We start from the raw sequence: 15109 nt of genomic DNA, 5'->3' as shown, positions 1-15109 counted from the left end.
AAATGGCGAGCGTCGATGCGAAGATGCTCCGGCAGACCAAATTCCCCCCGGAATTCAGCCGGAAGGTGGATATGACGAAGGTGAATATCGAGGTCATGAAGAAGTGAGTTTCACCTGACATTCGCTAAGAGCAATCGGAGACTGACTGAAGTGCTTTATGACACAGGTGGATTGCCGGGAAGATCTCTGAGATTCTTGGGAATGAGGATGATGTGGTGATTGAGCTTTGCTTTAATCTTCTCGAGGGTTCACGTTATGTATGTGATTGCGAACCAGTCTGATGGGGTATGGATATGGCTAATATCTCGTTTTGAACAGCCAGATATCAAATCGTTGCAGATTCAACTCACGGGGTTTCTGGATAAGGATACGGGCAAGTTCTGCAAGGAGCTGTGGTCGCTATGTCTGAGTGCCCAGGAAAATCCTCAAGGCGTTCCCAAGGAGCTTTTGGAGGCGAAGAAGCTGGAGCTTATACAAGAGAAGGTGTGTCCGGTCTATACTCCACATGTTCGACTACGGTACTAACGTCTACGTGCTAGATCGAAGCCGAAAAAGCAGCCGAAGAGTCCAAACGCCAGAAAGAGCAAGAGCGCATACGTGAACGCGAACTACAAGACCTTCGACAGAGGGAACGATTTGATCGCGGTCGAGGGAGGGGACGAGGTGGCAGTCGCGGCGGAGGCAGGGACTTTGATAGACGCCCGTTCAGAGACAACAGATCACCACCCCGGCGACGCAGCCCCGGCCGTTTCCGTGAACCTCCGCCTAGGCGAGAGTTTGATTCCTACGTTCCATCGGGGCCTCGTAGGGGTCGTCGGCCGTCGCGGTCGGTCAGCCGTTCTCCTTCCCGGACACCATCCTCGTCGAGGTCCCCGCCGCGGAGACGTCGTCGGTCAGTTAGCAGCTCCCCGTCTCCGGAGCGAGGAGGTCGCAGGAGGACAAAGAGACGCAGTCTGTCTAGGTCTATTAGTCGCAGTGATTCATCGCGTTCACGTTCGCCCAAGTGGGACCGAAGGAGGCGATCCGTCTCATCCCGCAGTCCGTCGCGCTCGCGCTCGCCGCCTCCCCGTCGCCATAGAAGGAACGCTTCATATTCAAGATCGAGGTCGAGGTCGGGATCCAGGTCATTGTCTCGGGGGGCGGATTATAGACGGAGAAAATCTGATACAAGAACACATAAGAAAGAGACAACGGCTGATATTGGAAAGGCCCGCTCCCGTGATAACCGCCGTTTGAGCCGCAGCAGAGACCGCGACGCCGGTCGCAGACGTCGATATTCCACCATCAGCAGCCGCAGCCGCAGTCGAGGCCGAACACGCACACCCAGCAGCAGCCCGAGACGATCTGAATCTCGCAGCCGCAGTCCAAGAAAGGACCGAGACCATGATCGCAAGAGACGCCGTTCTCTCCAAAGATATACCCCCGCCGCACGAAGACGGCGAAACTCGTCATCTGTATCCGTCCCCACTGAAAAGCGCCAGAGGTTGACTGATGAAGACGAGGGACCACCACTACCACCGCCCACAAACCGCTCGAGCTCGGCTGACAAAGAGATGAAGGATGCCGATGAGGTGGGTGAATGAAACCTCATAACCTCGAAGGCAATCTACGTTTCTCCTAACCTTGATGTCTGTCTTGATTCACCGTCATCCCCTCCCCTCCCTCCTTTTCCAGTTCATTGTTCCTGGATGAATGAAATAATCTTTGAACTAACAGATTGGGTTATAGACTACTTCCTCTAAGCCGAAAGGTACGCGCATATCCAACACGGAACTTCGCGAGAAGCTCCTACGCGAGCGAATACGAGCCATGCGACGCCGTTCGTGACCAGGTAGGTTATTAGGGGTAACAATCAATCCAATATCAAGAAACCATCTTTATGTTAGAACTATTTCCACTCGCCTTGTAGACTCTTGGCATAGACGGTTAATTCTCGGTAGTTTTCTGATAGTCATCACAAACAGACACACTGTTAAGAATGGTACCTGCAGATGACAGACGATGTATCCCTGTCCAGCACATGAGACACACAGCACACTAAGCACATGGGCCAGCGGAATGCCCGGGTTACACCGTCTCTATCCACACTTCAACCGTTTACAGACATCACCGCGATGCCAACGACGTCAACGCCCTGCCAACGCTACCAACAGCCGAGTGCACGGATAACATTGCCAAAAGAGAATAAAATAAAACAGTGAGACAAACGAATTATTCCACCCCCATAATCATAATCTCCCGCTTCGGTACAAGAAAAGGAAAGAAAGGACGGATGGGAAAAGAAAAAAGCAAGGCGGTGCAATTGCACAATCAATGATAATCAGCAACTCGTCATCACACTAAACACCTGTCAGCCCTGATTATTGAGCGGCTTCTTATTGCGATTGTCGACTGCGGGATATAATATTGTGGACCAGTTTAGTAGTATTTGTTTGTACTGGTTATTACAGGAACTGTCATGTTTTGTTTTACTGGTAATTACGGATACAAGTGGTATCGTGCCCCTGAGATACACCCCACGCGGGACAATGTATTTTTATGCATTGCATTTCGGTAGGATAGGGTTATACATCGACATCTATAGTAAAACATACTTATACTCCGTAGACAGATACTAATGGTTAAAAAGGAATGTAATCCATTAAGGGGAATCAACCATTAACACAAGCCAGTTAACCAAAACCAAAACCAATGTACCAATAAATCACAAAAAAACATAATTCTTTCCTCCGGACCAATCTCAAGATTGGACAAGACGCAATGAACTATCGCTTTATGTACATAATGCCCTACTCTTGTATACACTTGAAACAACTGGACAGGAAAGTGTATGCAACTTAAACGGATGACCAAAGTAGGGCACGAGCTGTCCGAGGATTATAGAATTAAAATTAGTTATGTACAGGCCAACAACCACAACAAAAGATAGTTCACCAGATAATTTCTTCTGCCGTTTGTGCTGTAAGTTCGTTCGTGTCCGTTCTTGAGAAATTCGCCAGAAAAAAGCTTCAAAAAGAAATATTCAAAGAGAAAATAATCCCGCGTTAGGTAGATTGTAGTCTAACTACTCGAACCGCTTAAGCGGTAGGAGTGCAGACAGGGACGCTCACGGTGGTGGTGACGGTGACCACACGGGGAGCGCAACCAGCGCAGGAGGCGGGGGTGCTCAGAGGGGCGGGAGTCTCAGAGCTGGTGGCGATGGGGATCACGGACTCCGAGGTGAGGGTTTCACAGGGAGTGGACGAAGCAGCGGCAGGAGTCTGGGGAACGTCGACGGAGACGGAAGGGCTGGGGGCCTGGGTGGGCTCGACGCCCTCAGGGGTCTCGGAGCTGGTGGCGATGGGGATCACGGACTCAGAGGTGATGGTGTCGCAGGGGGTGCTGCTAGCGACAGGAGTCTCGGGAACATCAACCGAAACCTGGGCAGAGCTCGAGGGCTGCTGGGCAGGGACGGAGGGCCGAGGAGTGGGGACATCGACGGAAGGCTGAGCGGCCACCGACGAGGGAGTCTGCACGGGGACAGACTGGGCCTCAGAGCTGGTAGCGATGGGGATCACGGACTCGGAGGTGATGGTGTCGCAGGGAGTGCTGCTAGCGACAGGAGTCTCGGGAACATCGACGGAAACCTGAGCGGAGCTCGAGGGACGGACAGCCGGGGTCGTGGTGGGGACAACAACGTCGACGGTGGAGCCGGTGCCAGTGGCCTGGACAACGGTGGTCTGCTCCTCGGAGTTGGTGGCGACGGGGATCACGGACTCAGAAGTGATGGTGTCGCAGGGGGTGCTGCTAGCAGCAGCAGGAGTCTCGGGAACATCAACGGAAACCTGAGCAGAGCTCGAGGGCTGCTGGGCAGGGACAGAGGGCTGAGGAGCCTGCTCAGAGCTGGTAGCGATGGGGATAACGCTCTCCGAGGTGAGGGTGTCACAGGGAGTGGACGAAGCAGCACCAGACGAGACAGGAGCGACGTTGGAAGGAGTGGGGATCACGTTGACGGTACCAGAGGCGGGGGTCGAGCTCGAGGGGCGAGGGGCAGGGCCAGAAGGAACCTGGACCGGGACCGACGAGGACGAAGGAACACCCTCGGAGTTGGTGGCAACGGGAACAACGCTCTCCGAGGTGAGGGTGTCACAAGGAGTGGAGGAAGCAGCACCAGACGAGACAGGGGCGACGTTCGAGGGGGTGGGCACAACGGGGCTGGAGGCGGGGCCAGAAGGAACCTGGACCGGGACCGACGAGGACGAAGGAACACCCTCGGAGTTGGTGGCAACGGGAACAACGCTCTCAGAGGTCAAGGTGTCACAGGGGGTGGAAGAAGCACCGGGGGCAGAGCCGGAAGGAGTGCCGTTGACGGGGCTCTCACCGCTGGGGGTAGGAGAGCCAGAGGGAGAGGCGGCGGCGCTGGAGGGCGACAGAGGAACGTTGTTGCCAGAGGAGGGAGTGCCGGAGGGAGAAGCAGACGAGCTGGAGCCGGAGATGGTGCCAATGATGATAGAGCCGTTGAGGTCAACACCGGTCAACCATCCGAGGAGAGTCAGACGGATGTCAGTGGTGATGTCAATGTCGACAGCGCCAGCGATGACAGCGGCCAACTGAGCACGAGCTTCAAGAGACAGCGAGAGCAGGCTCTCACCACCGGTGAGGATGGAGAGAACACCACCCAAGATGCTCGAGAGGAGCTCGGTGACAGTGTTGAGGACGAATGTGAGCAGGTTTCCGATGAGGCCACCGCCAAGGTTGACGCTGATGTCAACTTTGACACCAACAGACAACCAGAGCAGAACAACGGCCTGAAGCTCAACACCGAGAGAGACGTCGGAACCAGAGAGCCACTTAACCAGAGCAGTGCGAGACTTAGTGTCGAGAGCAGAAGAGGCCTTTCCGTTGACAAGGAGCTCAAGGGCAGCCTTGACGTCAGCGTCGAGGTCAGCAGCGATGTCAGCCTTGAGGAAGGCACCGAGACCAGCCTTAGCGGCGGCGGTAGCAATACCGTCAGCGCCAACACGGGCACCGATGTCAGCACCAACGGAGATGGTGGTGAGACCACCAGCGGGGATGTTGCCAAGGGAAACAACACCGTCAGCAGTCTTGCCCTCCAACCAAGCGAGGAGAGCAACCTTGATGGAGGCACCAAGGGTGACCTTGGGGCCGTTGAGGTAGGCCTGGAGAGCAGCCTTGACGTCGGCGTTCATGCTGCTAACGAGACCACCACCAGCAGCAAGGTGGAGACCAGCCTTGACGTCGGCACCAAGGTTGGCGGCACCGGAGCCCTTGAGGAAAGCAGCAAGCTTGTCCTGGAGCGAGGCGCTCAGGACAACCTGGGCCTCAATGTCGGCGGCGCCAAGGATACCGTCAAGGGTAACAACGAGGCCACCCTTGGCAGCAACGTCGGCAGCGTGAGGGCTCAGAACGGAGAGACCAGCAGAGACGTCGACATCGAGGATGTCGCCGTCACCACCAGTAGCCCACTTGAGGAGAGGAGAGCGGAGAGAGGCATCAAGGTGAACACCAACATCAGCGCGCAACCAAGCGGCAAGCTCCGTGCGAGCCTTGGCGTGAACGGAACCAGCCTTAACACCCAATGCACCAGCTTGGAGGGCCGCAGCGGCGTGCGCGTGGATTCCGTCGAGAAGCTTAGCGGGGCTCTGATCCTGGCCACCGCCAAGGATGCCGCTGAGGAGGCCACCCAAGTTCAGGCTAACATCGAGATCGATATCGAGGCCAACGGTACGACGGTCCATGGCCATGTCGGTTGGCAAGGCGAGAGCCGTGCTCGCCATACCGGCGAGCATGAGAAGGTTGTTCGAACGCATTTTGTAACGAGGGATTTCAAGCAGTAGTCAATCGGCGTAGAACGAATGTATAGGCCGGAAAGGCGTAGTCTATCAAGAAAGAAGGATAGAAAAGAAAGAATAATGGCTGTGAGCAGCCAAAAAGTGGTTTAACGACAGACTGGTTTAAAAAAAAAAAAAAGAAACAAAAAAGAAACAACAAACACTTAAAGATGTAGCGATTGACAGAGAGCTTGACAAAGGTCGAAGAAAAGAGATCTTCGTCGAGGTTTATATACCCCTGAGGGCTTCTTTCTCCTGGTGCCGGGGCCATCACTTGGGAAATGGAGACCATACCCCAGTCTGGGAAGTATCCACTCCCCCTAAGACCCAGAGCCACACAGAAAGACTCAGAAAGTGTCCATCCATTGCTGATCGAGGAAGGCAGGATCTTCCTTCATTCGAGGTTCAGGTACCGGTGGATCTCTCAACTGCCAGTGGCTGTTCTCCGTCCAGAAAAAAACAAAATAAAATAAATAAAAAGGATGTGGAAACAATCCGAAACAAGCGGACGAGAGTTCTATTTCGAGTTACGGGGGGTTCCATTCCGCCAGTATTTTGAGTAATGGCAGCGTCCTTGGGAGGGCTCCAGCCTGTCGTAATAAGGTTAGTTCAATGAATAGTGCTCGGTTCTGTAATTAACGCGCATATACGAGAGCTCGTAGAAGCAACCTGCTCACCAATACATCCATAGAAAGGGGGCAAGAGGAACAAGAATCTCTTTGATTGAATTCTAGGCCGGCTTCATTTCGACTCCCGGATGCCATTATTGAGAATCCGTCTTCCATGGTCAGGACCGGTCAGTACATAACGATAAACTACTCGTACATAATAATACATGTAATGACGAGACAATACAAGAATCAGCATAGGCACGGAGAATATTGTTACAGAATGGGGGGCGTATGTTTTCGTGACTGACCTCGTGGTAATAATTTGGCAGTGGGCCCCGAAAGACGGTTGTGGGAAACAACTTTCTCCTTAGACTCTCACCCCCCGGTCATCAACGGTTTCCGAATGGAGTAAAGATAGCTATTGCAGTGTACGCTCCGTCGAGAAACAAAAAAAGGAGACAGACTCGACCCGGCCAATGGCAGCACAACGGTCTATCCTGAGTTTGGAAAGAGCCCACGCAGATCTGGAACCGGGTCTGCCGCGTTCTCTCGCCGAGTACGAACCACGGAACGATCAGCAAGCCGGTTGTTTTACCCTCAAGGGTGTCGGGGGGCTGTGGTATGTCATTCCGAAGAAAAGATCCATCAACTGAAGATTCTATCATCGCCGCTGTTGTACTCCGTAGTATGTATTCAGAAGAGTCAGGTTGACGATAAAAAAAAGACGAAACACGCCTGGTGCTTCTTTTCGCTTCGGGATCTTTCTTGACCGGAAAGATCAATCTCACGGGAATCCTCCGGAATTGACAGAGGATAGTCCGTATGCTAGGATCTCAGTCCGTCCACTGTGATGAGACCGTGACTGCCGTAGTGCAGTAGTGGTATTGCAGGGAATAATGAATATCAATATTGTTAAGTCGACTACAGCGTGTATATCCTCCAGTTTAGTACGGACAAGACCCTGAGAGTTCGAATGGCAATCACAGTTATGATACGTAGCCGTATGTTTCTTTTGCTGGGCTGTTATTATTTCATGATCCCAAATATGGAGCACTCGAACCAGAAAGTCGACCGAAATTTCGCCAGTGGGTGGATCTAAGGGGGTAAGCCGGGATTAGTCAGTGTTGCTAGTCAGGAACAAACACTTAGCTTGCGGCTCCATCCATGGTACTTTTGAACGGGCAACACGGTTTAGTAACCGTTGCTTTTCTGTATTGCTACTCTTTTATTTTTCTTTCCGAGTTGCAGGATGCATATCTCGTACACGGTGGCAGCATATACGAGATAGAGAAAGCTCTGACAGCGTGGGAAGATTACTGAAGGCGGTCTGGCGATGATCCCTTCCCAGCTCAGGTGTTCCTGCAGTAGTGTGTCTGACTAATTTATTCCTGAGGCACACTTTGATATATCGCTCCGTGTCCAAGAAAAGAACAGGCTAAACATTCCCAAACAACCACCGCCCCGTTAAAAGTTCGGAAAGGTTATTCGACTCTGGGACAGCCGTCAGAGTCAGTTTATGGCGTCCTTGTTTCATCACTTGCAGTTGGGCCGTGTGCGCGATCTCCCGATCGGGGCTCATCCGGACCTGGACAAAAAGACAGAGAGAACGACTCCAGCCCTGGCGATCTATGGAGAATCACCTTTCTCGAAACAATTCGAATGTAATGTTTTCAAATCGTTGCTTAAGCTTTCGGGCCGGGTCACTCAGAAACAGACGAGTTATTACCTCTCGTGGAAAATGCAGAGGTCGGGCCCAGTGAGAGATTTCTCAGATATGCAATAATGTGGATTGTTAATGTTTTGGCCCATTGCCATTGTTACTTGTATTCTTGTCGACAGGGATCCTTGATGTAGACTGACTATCAGTTTACAGAGCACGAAGTGACTCAATCTGGACCGTGTCGTGTAGCAGAAGCCTCGCTATGATATGCAATTCAAGCTCCTATACATCGATTCATGGCAGATCTATTTCCCATTTAGTTGAGATCTGGCCCAGAAGGATTCTAAGGCTGGCTAGCTGACCGTCTAATCTGTACAATGACCTTTGGATAGTATCACTTTCTTCGATGTGCTTCTAAATTTTGCTGGTCCAGATCACGGCCTGGTCCAGTATGAAACAGTCTGCTTTTGCCATTTCAGTGAATGATCTCATTGCGATTCCCTGTATGCCTCTGGACGAACTGCGGAGTACACTTTTCCACTTCACTTTACTTGGGACGTCCGCCAGAAAATCCCTCGCTTGTCTACTCTGTACTCCCACCAAATCTACGCCAGTGAACTACCGAGTCTCCCGGGGGCAACATGTCAATTTATTCAAAACCACCATTTACTAAATGCGAACCGTGGCAACACGAACCGGAGGATGTCCGCCGGGAGATCTCCAAATCTCCAGTTTACGGTGCAGTTTGTGCATTTGCCATGGCTCTGGATGCCTGCTCAGAATACTTCGGTCTGGTCTCGGGTTGGAGATAGTTTACGCTTGTTTCCGAATATATTGACGCTTGCTCTAGACCCATTGGAAAACATACCAATGCTGCAGAGTGCTACGGGGCAAAGTGGCCTCGCTTCCATGGTTCCCATCCGGACTATTATTCTGTCCAGAACCATCTCTCGCGAGCTCCCAAAGAACTATCAGGAGCAATGGAACACGTCGCGGTAAAACCAAATCCATTTAGGTCTAGGCCCATGCAGCTTCGCTAACTGGATTATTACTCAAATGTTCCCTGACAGCCCGTGCGAAGTGACATTTCACTAGCTCTGCATACAAAGCAGCTACAGTTTGCTAGGTGTGACTATTCGTATAGTGTTTGCTAGTGCTCGTAGGTTATATTACATTCGTGCTTCTATCCCCTACCAGCAAAAAACAGGATTCGGTTATCGAGCCATAAGCACCTCAAACAGAAATACGGCGTAAAAGGAAACACCAGCATCTAATCTCGCTATCCACTGCTTACTTTGACTAGTCACATGATGCACGATATGATTAGTCGAGCCATATGCTTTCTTTTTTAGCCCAACCAATTCGACGTCTCATTTTTGCGGCACTCGCCGAGTGTCCACACTTTTGTGCTCTCAGCTTGCAAGATTCGATAATCGAAGCATCTCGATCGCTTATTACAATATCCGTACAAATTAACTACACTGTGAATAGCCGCTATAGCAGAAGTACAAAAACAAGCAGCTCATCACAACAACCTCGTACTCGTTCCGCCAGTCCACATACGACCAGAACTATTGCCCTCAATACGGAGTACTCGGATCTAAGAAATTCAAATTCTAATCTTCTAGCCAGACACGCCGAAACTTAACTCCAGTTGAGTCCTCCTTTTGGGCTTTCTTGGCTTCAAGAATAAAAATGCATACTTTTTCCTACAATGGCTCCGTAAATGTGTTCCGAAAACCGGGCGCAATATCCCAATTTTTCCGGCCATGTCTCAGAGTAATAATAGTAACCATGGGATCGGACGAGCCCGAGTCAGGTGTTGCCAAAGGTGGTTTAGTTTTCTGACAGCGATCTGAAGATGAGGGGGAAAGAGAAAGGAAAAGAAGCATATTTTTTCTGTCTTACAGCTTTGCTCAATTGCTGCTCTGTGGTTGTTTACAGGCAGGGCTGTCTTGGATACTTCGGAGTCTCCAGGACACCCGGTGTATACTCGGGTGTTTTCCGTACTATACCTGCCAGTATCAGATGGTCGGATTGTAGAGTGAGATGGCGAGCTGAGCATTGTTGCTTGGTCTCGGCAAATAGTCCATGGCTGTATGCACGTGTGTCGCTTTCTCTCAACTGCTGTTACATTTCCAAACGTTCCACGGTCTTTTGCTGCGTCTCGGGCTCTTTGCTGCAATTACTCCTCACAATCTTCCTGCTCACGACCTGCGTCTCCGCGTCGCTTCTCTGCGCGATACTCTACATCTCAGCACGAGAACATGATCTTCGGCCAGTCAATGGCATATCTCTGAAATGGTGGTTTTTTCTTGGTACTTCCCAATTCGCGGTTCCGATATGTCTCCGGAGTAGCCGTGATGTACTACTAATGTACTTGGTTGTTTGGATGTCGTCGTTGTCCGTCGTGCTGAGTATCTACTACCTCCGAGTGCAGCTCTACATAAACGGTATCGCAGATAGACTTGTGCGAATCCTACGATATTGCCTCCGGAAGAGGACAGTTCAGTTAAGCACAGGTGAATTGTCGGACTCGTTGGGATTTGTACTTCGTAGAAGAATGATATCAGCGCTCTGATACTTGATGATAATACATATGCTTAGAACGCCATGCTTGATCAATTTGCATATTCAGCGTCCTAGCCTATCTTTGTATCATTTCTTATTGTCATGGTTGACACTCATCTCTCGTCCCTGGTCTTCTGATAGCGGTAGGCATCAATTAAATGGCTTCTTGCGCATGTGTATCATGCAATATTTCGTCGCTATATAGTTCTCTAGCTGACATGAGAAGGCAGTGACATTAAATTTCTTCGTGAATTTATTGCATGGTTGTTCTCTTTCTTGTTGGATCTAGATAATGATGTGGTGGCTTCGATACCATGTTGTGCATAATGGCCTGTGTAGTCTGATATATATCGGAGCACCGAGGAAAGCTCTGGACGCCACAACAATAAAAATGCTAATTGTAAATGAAAATATGCAGGTCTCTAGTAAAACAGCACTGAAGAATTCCATCAAAATATAGTTATTTCAAGCAGCAATGATTCATCCGTTCATCCCATCTACTCCGTATGCTTTGCAACTACGAAATATGAGGTACGAGCACAATATCAAAGCACAGCATTAAGCACAGCATTTGCACTGCAAATGTACATTGTATGCTGCTAAGTATACGGCAGGGATCAAGCCAAATGATGGTCAAATGACCAATGGCCAACGAAGAATGCAACCGTATGCATCTCGATGCTCTCATACTGCGTCACATTAGTTTGTTGTGACCTCCGTCACCCCAGGCAACGGACCACACGTGACCACCATCCAGCCACCCGCGAAACCAAACGTCGCTCCAGAAGTCTATCAAACAATCAAACCACCGATTCGCGACGACAACCCCGGCTTCGCAAGGGCCATTGCCTGGGGGTAAAATACACGAGGCCTTACATTTTACACCGACTATCCATGTAGCACTTCTTTTACGACATTCGCGTTAACAATGGCCTCTCCCAACTCCCTTTCGGCCGCATACAACAGCGGCTTCCATCGTCAACCCTCTACCCGACAATTATCTCGTGCCACAGTTTCTCGAACTGGTTCCCGACGCACCTCTTCAGCAATCCAGAATTCCCGGGACCATGGGATATCGGCACCCAGGCAATATTCTGTCGGCGACAGCTCCGATGATGAGGTCCCGGAGCCGAAATTCAGTGCCTCTGTCAAGGCACTTCTCGACGAAGATGGCCTGGGTTCTTCTCCCCGTAACCACATCGGTGGGAGGGAACAGACCCCAGAAGAAGCCCGTGCATCAACAGCAGCCGTAAGCCAAGAGAGACAAGAGAGACGACGCTTGTCGCGGTCGCCACGCCTCGAATCGCCGCAAGATCGATCAGCCGGTAGCCCCGCCCCGCGCGTTGTTCGCATAGGCTCGGCTATGTCCTCTCGATCTAGGAGGGAAGGGTCTGTACTGTCGAGCAGTGAGCAACAAGACTCTGACGCAAGGAATGACTTCATCACGCCCGCTCCCAGACAACGCAGTGTGCGCATCGCCAGTCATACACGGTCACCAGCATCGATATCCCCGTCGCAAAGGCGATCTGTGGAGAGAAGCTTCAGTGACGAACATGGAAGTGCAGAGCGCTTGGAGGAAGAGCGCAAGATGCGTTACGATGATGATTACATGCAGCGCGCTGGTACTTCGTCTGTTCTCCGGTCGCGTGGCGGGGAAGACCTTGGAGCCAGCTCTCTGCGTGTGAAGAGAGTTGGAAGGCTCACTGGTACTTTTCTAAATGGGCCCGCAAGGCGCGGTGTGCTCCGGCGCCAGAGCGAAGAGAACGAAGAAGGCCCGAGTTATCTATCCCCAGAAGACGATCAGCGAGAAAACCACGAATCGGCACACGACAACAATGCTGAATACCGCTACAAAGATACGAGGTCATCACCTAGAGTAACATGGGCAGAACCGAGTTCGCGTGAAGATGGCCGACATCGTTCTCTGGAGCCTGCGAATGCATCAGATGATGCGCCTTACGAAAGAATGTCTTCGCCTAAGTCTTATGGGTCACATTCAAAATCTACACCTGGATCGTCTTCTGAGTATTCGTCCAAGTCTTCGGGCGCCAGAGAACAGCCAGTATTCAAAATCCCTCCACTACCGTCAATACCTGCAACACAGGATCAAGAAAATGAGCCGCCACCGACATTCAGACGAACCAGACCACAGGGGTCCAATATGTTGGATAAACCGGATAAGATGTCTGTTGCTTACGGAGAAGAGAAGAAAGAGAACGGCGAAACACCAGCTAGTAGTTCGCATAGGAAGATCCTTGCAGCTCGCAGCAACAACACACCTCATCGACCAGCTCCGCCACCCCCGAAGATGTCGGTTCTTGACACCGCAACCGCCAGTGGAGGAGCAGCGGCAGCATCGCAATCTCGCAGAAAGCGCAACCAAGTTTCCATCAACCACAAGGCGTTCACACGACTTGATTGCATTGGTCGTGGTGGAAGCTCGCGGGTGTACCGCGTTATGGCGGAAAACTATAAGATCTTTGCACTCAAGCGAGTCAACCTGGAAGATGTCGATCCGTTGACTTTGGCTGGTTACAAGGGTGAAATCGACCTGTTAAAAAAATTGGAGAACTTGGATCGAGTTGTTCGTCTTTTTGACTGGGAGCTTAACTCGGACAAGCACACCCTCAGCGTCCTGATGGAGATCGGAGAATCTGATTTGGAAAAGATTCTCGCATACCGTTTGAACGCCGACGACGCTACTTTGGATATCAACTTCACTCGCTACTATTGGAAAGAAATGCTCGAGTGTGTTCGCGCAGTTCACGAACATAATGTCGTCCATTCCGACCTGAAACCCGCCAACTTCCTCTTGGTTCAAGGTAGACTCAAATTGATTGATTTTGGTATCGCCAACGCCATCCAGGACAACACCGTCAACGTCCATCGCGAGCAACAAGTTGGAACACCTAACTACATGTCTCCAGAAGCCCTTGTCGACTCAAACGCCTCTCTAGGCCTACCTTCTAGCGTCGGCAAAATGATGAAGCTAGGCAAACCCAGCGACGTCTGGAGTTTAGGCTGCATCCTCTACAAAATGGTCTACGGCCATCCCCCCTTCGCCAAAATCGCCAAGTACTACGAACGTATTATGGCCATCCCCAATCCGAGGGTCCAAATCGAATTCCCTGAATTCGGAGTCGGAGGCGTCCCCGTCCCTCCCGGACTCATCCGGACATTAAAAAGGTGCCTGCAGCGTGACCAGACTCTCCGGCCAACAGTCGACGAGCTCCTCGGTCAGCGGGACCCGTTCTTATACCCCGATGCACAAATGGAAGGTGCAGTTCCGATAAGCCAGGACATGCTCGGCCGGATTCTGGTCAACGTCGTAAATCACTGCAGGGTGCGTGGTATTCCCAAGGAAGAGGAACTGGCTACGTGGCCCGCTGGGTTCTTTGCGAAGATCAAAGCTGCCTTGGAAGAGGAAGCTGGCCGGTGATGATACCGATTTCTCCCTTCGTTCTCAAATTCCTATCTTTACCTTTTCTCCTTTGTATAATAACCTCTTGATATCCTGAATGATCCGACGAATGGGTTGGCGTTCATGTCTGGTCTGCTCTTTTTCTTTTCTTTTCTGTTTGATACTCTGTCTGTCTGTGTCAGATATTTTCTTTCTTGGATTTATATTTTGCAGCTCTAGGGCTTTGGTTTTCCATTACATTTTTTTTGAGAGCGATTCAGCGCTGTGCTGCATGTTTTGTGTACGATTGACTGATTGATTAACTTGATTGCATTGGGATTGATTCCTGCATGGGTTTTGGTGTTTGAGCGGGAAATATTGATTTAATTGTTCATTACGCAGGGTACTTTTTTGTTTTGCAAGAGCGAGTATGATGTAGTACGGTTATAGGTCAGAAGGCAAGGTAGAATCAAAGTGCAGAATGCAGTCAATTGAAGATTCGTAACTCTATCTAAAGGGTACCTGAGCACTCTAGTCGACTTTTTAGATGACGTATATGAACAACGTGAGATAACATTTCAGCGCCTTAACACCATCCAAAATATCAATTATAAACACGAGATAGACGAAAACAAATAAGGGCCAATGGTATCGAAGTCAAGATGTAATGGCAAGGTAGACGGTTTTAGTAGTCATGCCGAAACAAGCGATTAAACAAGGAGGACACTGGTAAAGATGAATGTTAGTATATATTGATACTGATGAAATAGAGTTGATACGTACGCATTGACACAGCCGTCGTTCTCGGGGTTGTTGGTAACCTGGGCCCATTTACCCCAGACGACCTTGCCGTTGGTGGTGACCATACCCAACTCGGAGACATTGACCTCGAGGATTGTTCCCTTGGTCAGGACACCGAGCTGAGTGTACAGAGGGTTCTGGGGGTTCTTCTTGACGGAGAGGATGGGCAGTTGCACGGTGACGGCCATTTCGGGGCTGAACAGTCAGTATCAGATCCAACAAAGTTGAAATGGGT

The 15109-nt window shown here is 50.7% G+C and overlaps 6 protein-coding genes across 6 annotated transcripts in view; 4 read left to right on the top strand and 2 right to left on the bottom strand.

Annotated features, from left to right (window-relative positions):
* Positions 1-2: 2 nt before the first annotated feature.
* Positions 3-1583, top strand: EURHEDRAFT_374279 (PWI domain-containing protein; the record flags this gene model as incomplete). Its single annotated transcript, XM_040778620.1, has 4 exons — positions 3-103; positions 167-257; positions 319-483; positions 540-1583. 4 exons carry the CDS (start codon positions 3-5, stop codon positions 1581-1583), a joined length of 1401 nt encoding a protein of 466 aa, XP_040642907.1.
* A 1500-nt stretch (positions 1584-3083) lies between these two features.
* On the bottom strand, positions 3084-5810 carry EURHEDRAFT_435835 (putative cell wall protein; the record flags this gene model as incomplete). Its single annotated transcript, XM_040783441.1, has 3 exons — positions 3084-3398; positions 3453-3591; positions 4612-5810. Coding segments are annotated over 3 exons (1653 nt in total), but the record flags the coding sequence as incomplete, so codon positions are not given.
* A 3433-nt stretch (positions 5811-9243) lies between these two features.
* Positions 9244-9857, top strand: EURHEDRAFT_132700 (uncharacterized protein). Its single transcript, XM_040777741.1, has 2 exons — positions 9244-9352; positions 9406-9857. The coding sequence occupies exon 2, from the start codon at positions 9439-9441 to the stop codon at positions 9748-9750; it is 312 nt and encodes a 103-aa protein (XP_040642905.1). The 5' UTR covers positions 9244-9352; positions 9406-9438; the 3' UTR covers positions 9751-9857.
* On the top strand, positions 9858-10937 carry EURHEDRAFT_132701 (uncharacterized protein). The gene has a single exon (XM_040777742.1). The coding sequence runs from the start codon at positions 9964-9966 to the stop codon at positions 10681-10683; it is 720 nt and encodes a 239-aa protein (XP_040642904.1). The 5' UTR covers positions 9858-9963; the 3' UTR covers positions 10684-10937.
* Positions 10938-11547: 610 nt separating this feature from the next.
* Positions 11548-14167, top strand: EURHEDRAFT_492447 (serine/threonine/tyrosine protein kinase MPS1). Its single transcript, XM_040785649.1, has one exon. The coding sequence runs from the start codon at positions 11602-11604 to the stop codon at positions 14110-14112; it is 2511 nt and encodes an 836-aa protein (XP_040642903.1). The 5' UTR covers positions 11548-11601; the 3' UTR covers positions 14113-14167.
* A 380-nt stretch (positions 14168-14547) lies between these two features.
* EURHEDRAFT_408478 (rRNA-processing protein NSA2) overlaps positions 14548-15109 on the bottom strand; it is a 1522-nt gene continuing 960 nt past the window's right edge. Inside the window, exons 4-5 of the mRNA XM_040780837.1 lie at positions 14857-15069; positions 14548-14799 (exon numbers count right to left, since the gene is read on the bottom strand). Of these exons, the coding sequence (XP_040642902.1) occupies positions 14784-14799; positions 14857-15069 (229 nt within the window). The 3' untranslated portion in view covers positions 14548-14783. The remainder of the gene's footprint in view (positions 14800-14856; positions 15070-15109) is intronic.

This window comes from Aspergillus ruber (genome assembly GCF_000600275.1).
Source record: "Aspergillus ruber CBS 135680 unplaced genomic scaffold scaffold00002, whole genome shotgun sequence".
Taxonomy (NCBI): domain Eukaryota; kingdom Fungi; phylum Ascomycota; class Eurotiomycetes; order Eurotiales; family Aspergillaceae; genus Aspergillus; species Aspergillus ruber.
The sequence above is the reverse complement of the archived record's forward strand: the minus strand, read 5'-3'. Positions and strand labels throughout refer to the sequence as shown.

Coding starts and splice junctions, on each gene's coding strand:
- EURHEDRAFT_132700 (XM_040777741.1), top strand. CDS start 9,439: ATGCTTTCTTTTTTAGCCCAACCAATTCGACGTCTCATTTTTGCGGCA.
- EURHEDRAFT_132701 (XM_040777742.1), top strand. CDS start 9,964: ATGAGGGGGAAAGAGAAAGGAAAAGAAGCATATTTTTTCTGTCTTACA.
- EURHEDRAFT_492447 (XM_040785649.1), top strand. CDS start 11,602: ATGGCCTCTCCCAACTCCCTTTCGGCCGCATACAACAGCGGCTTCCAT.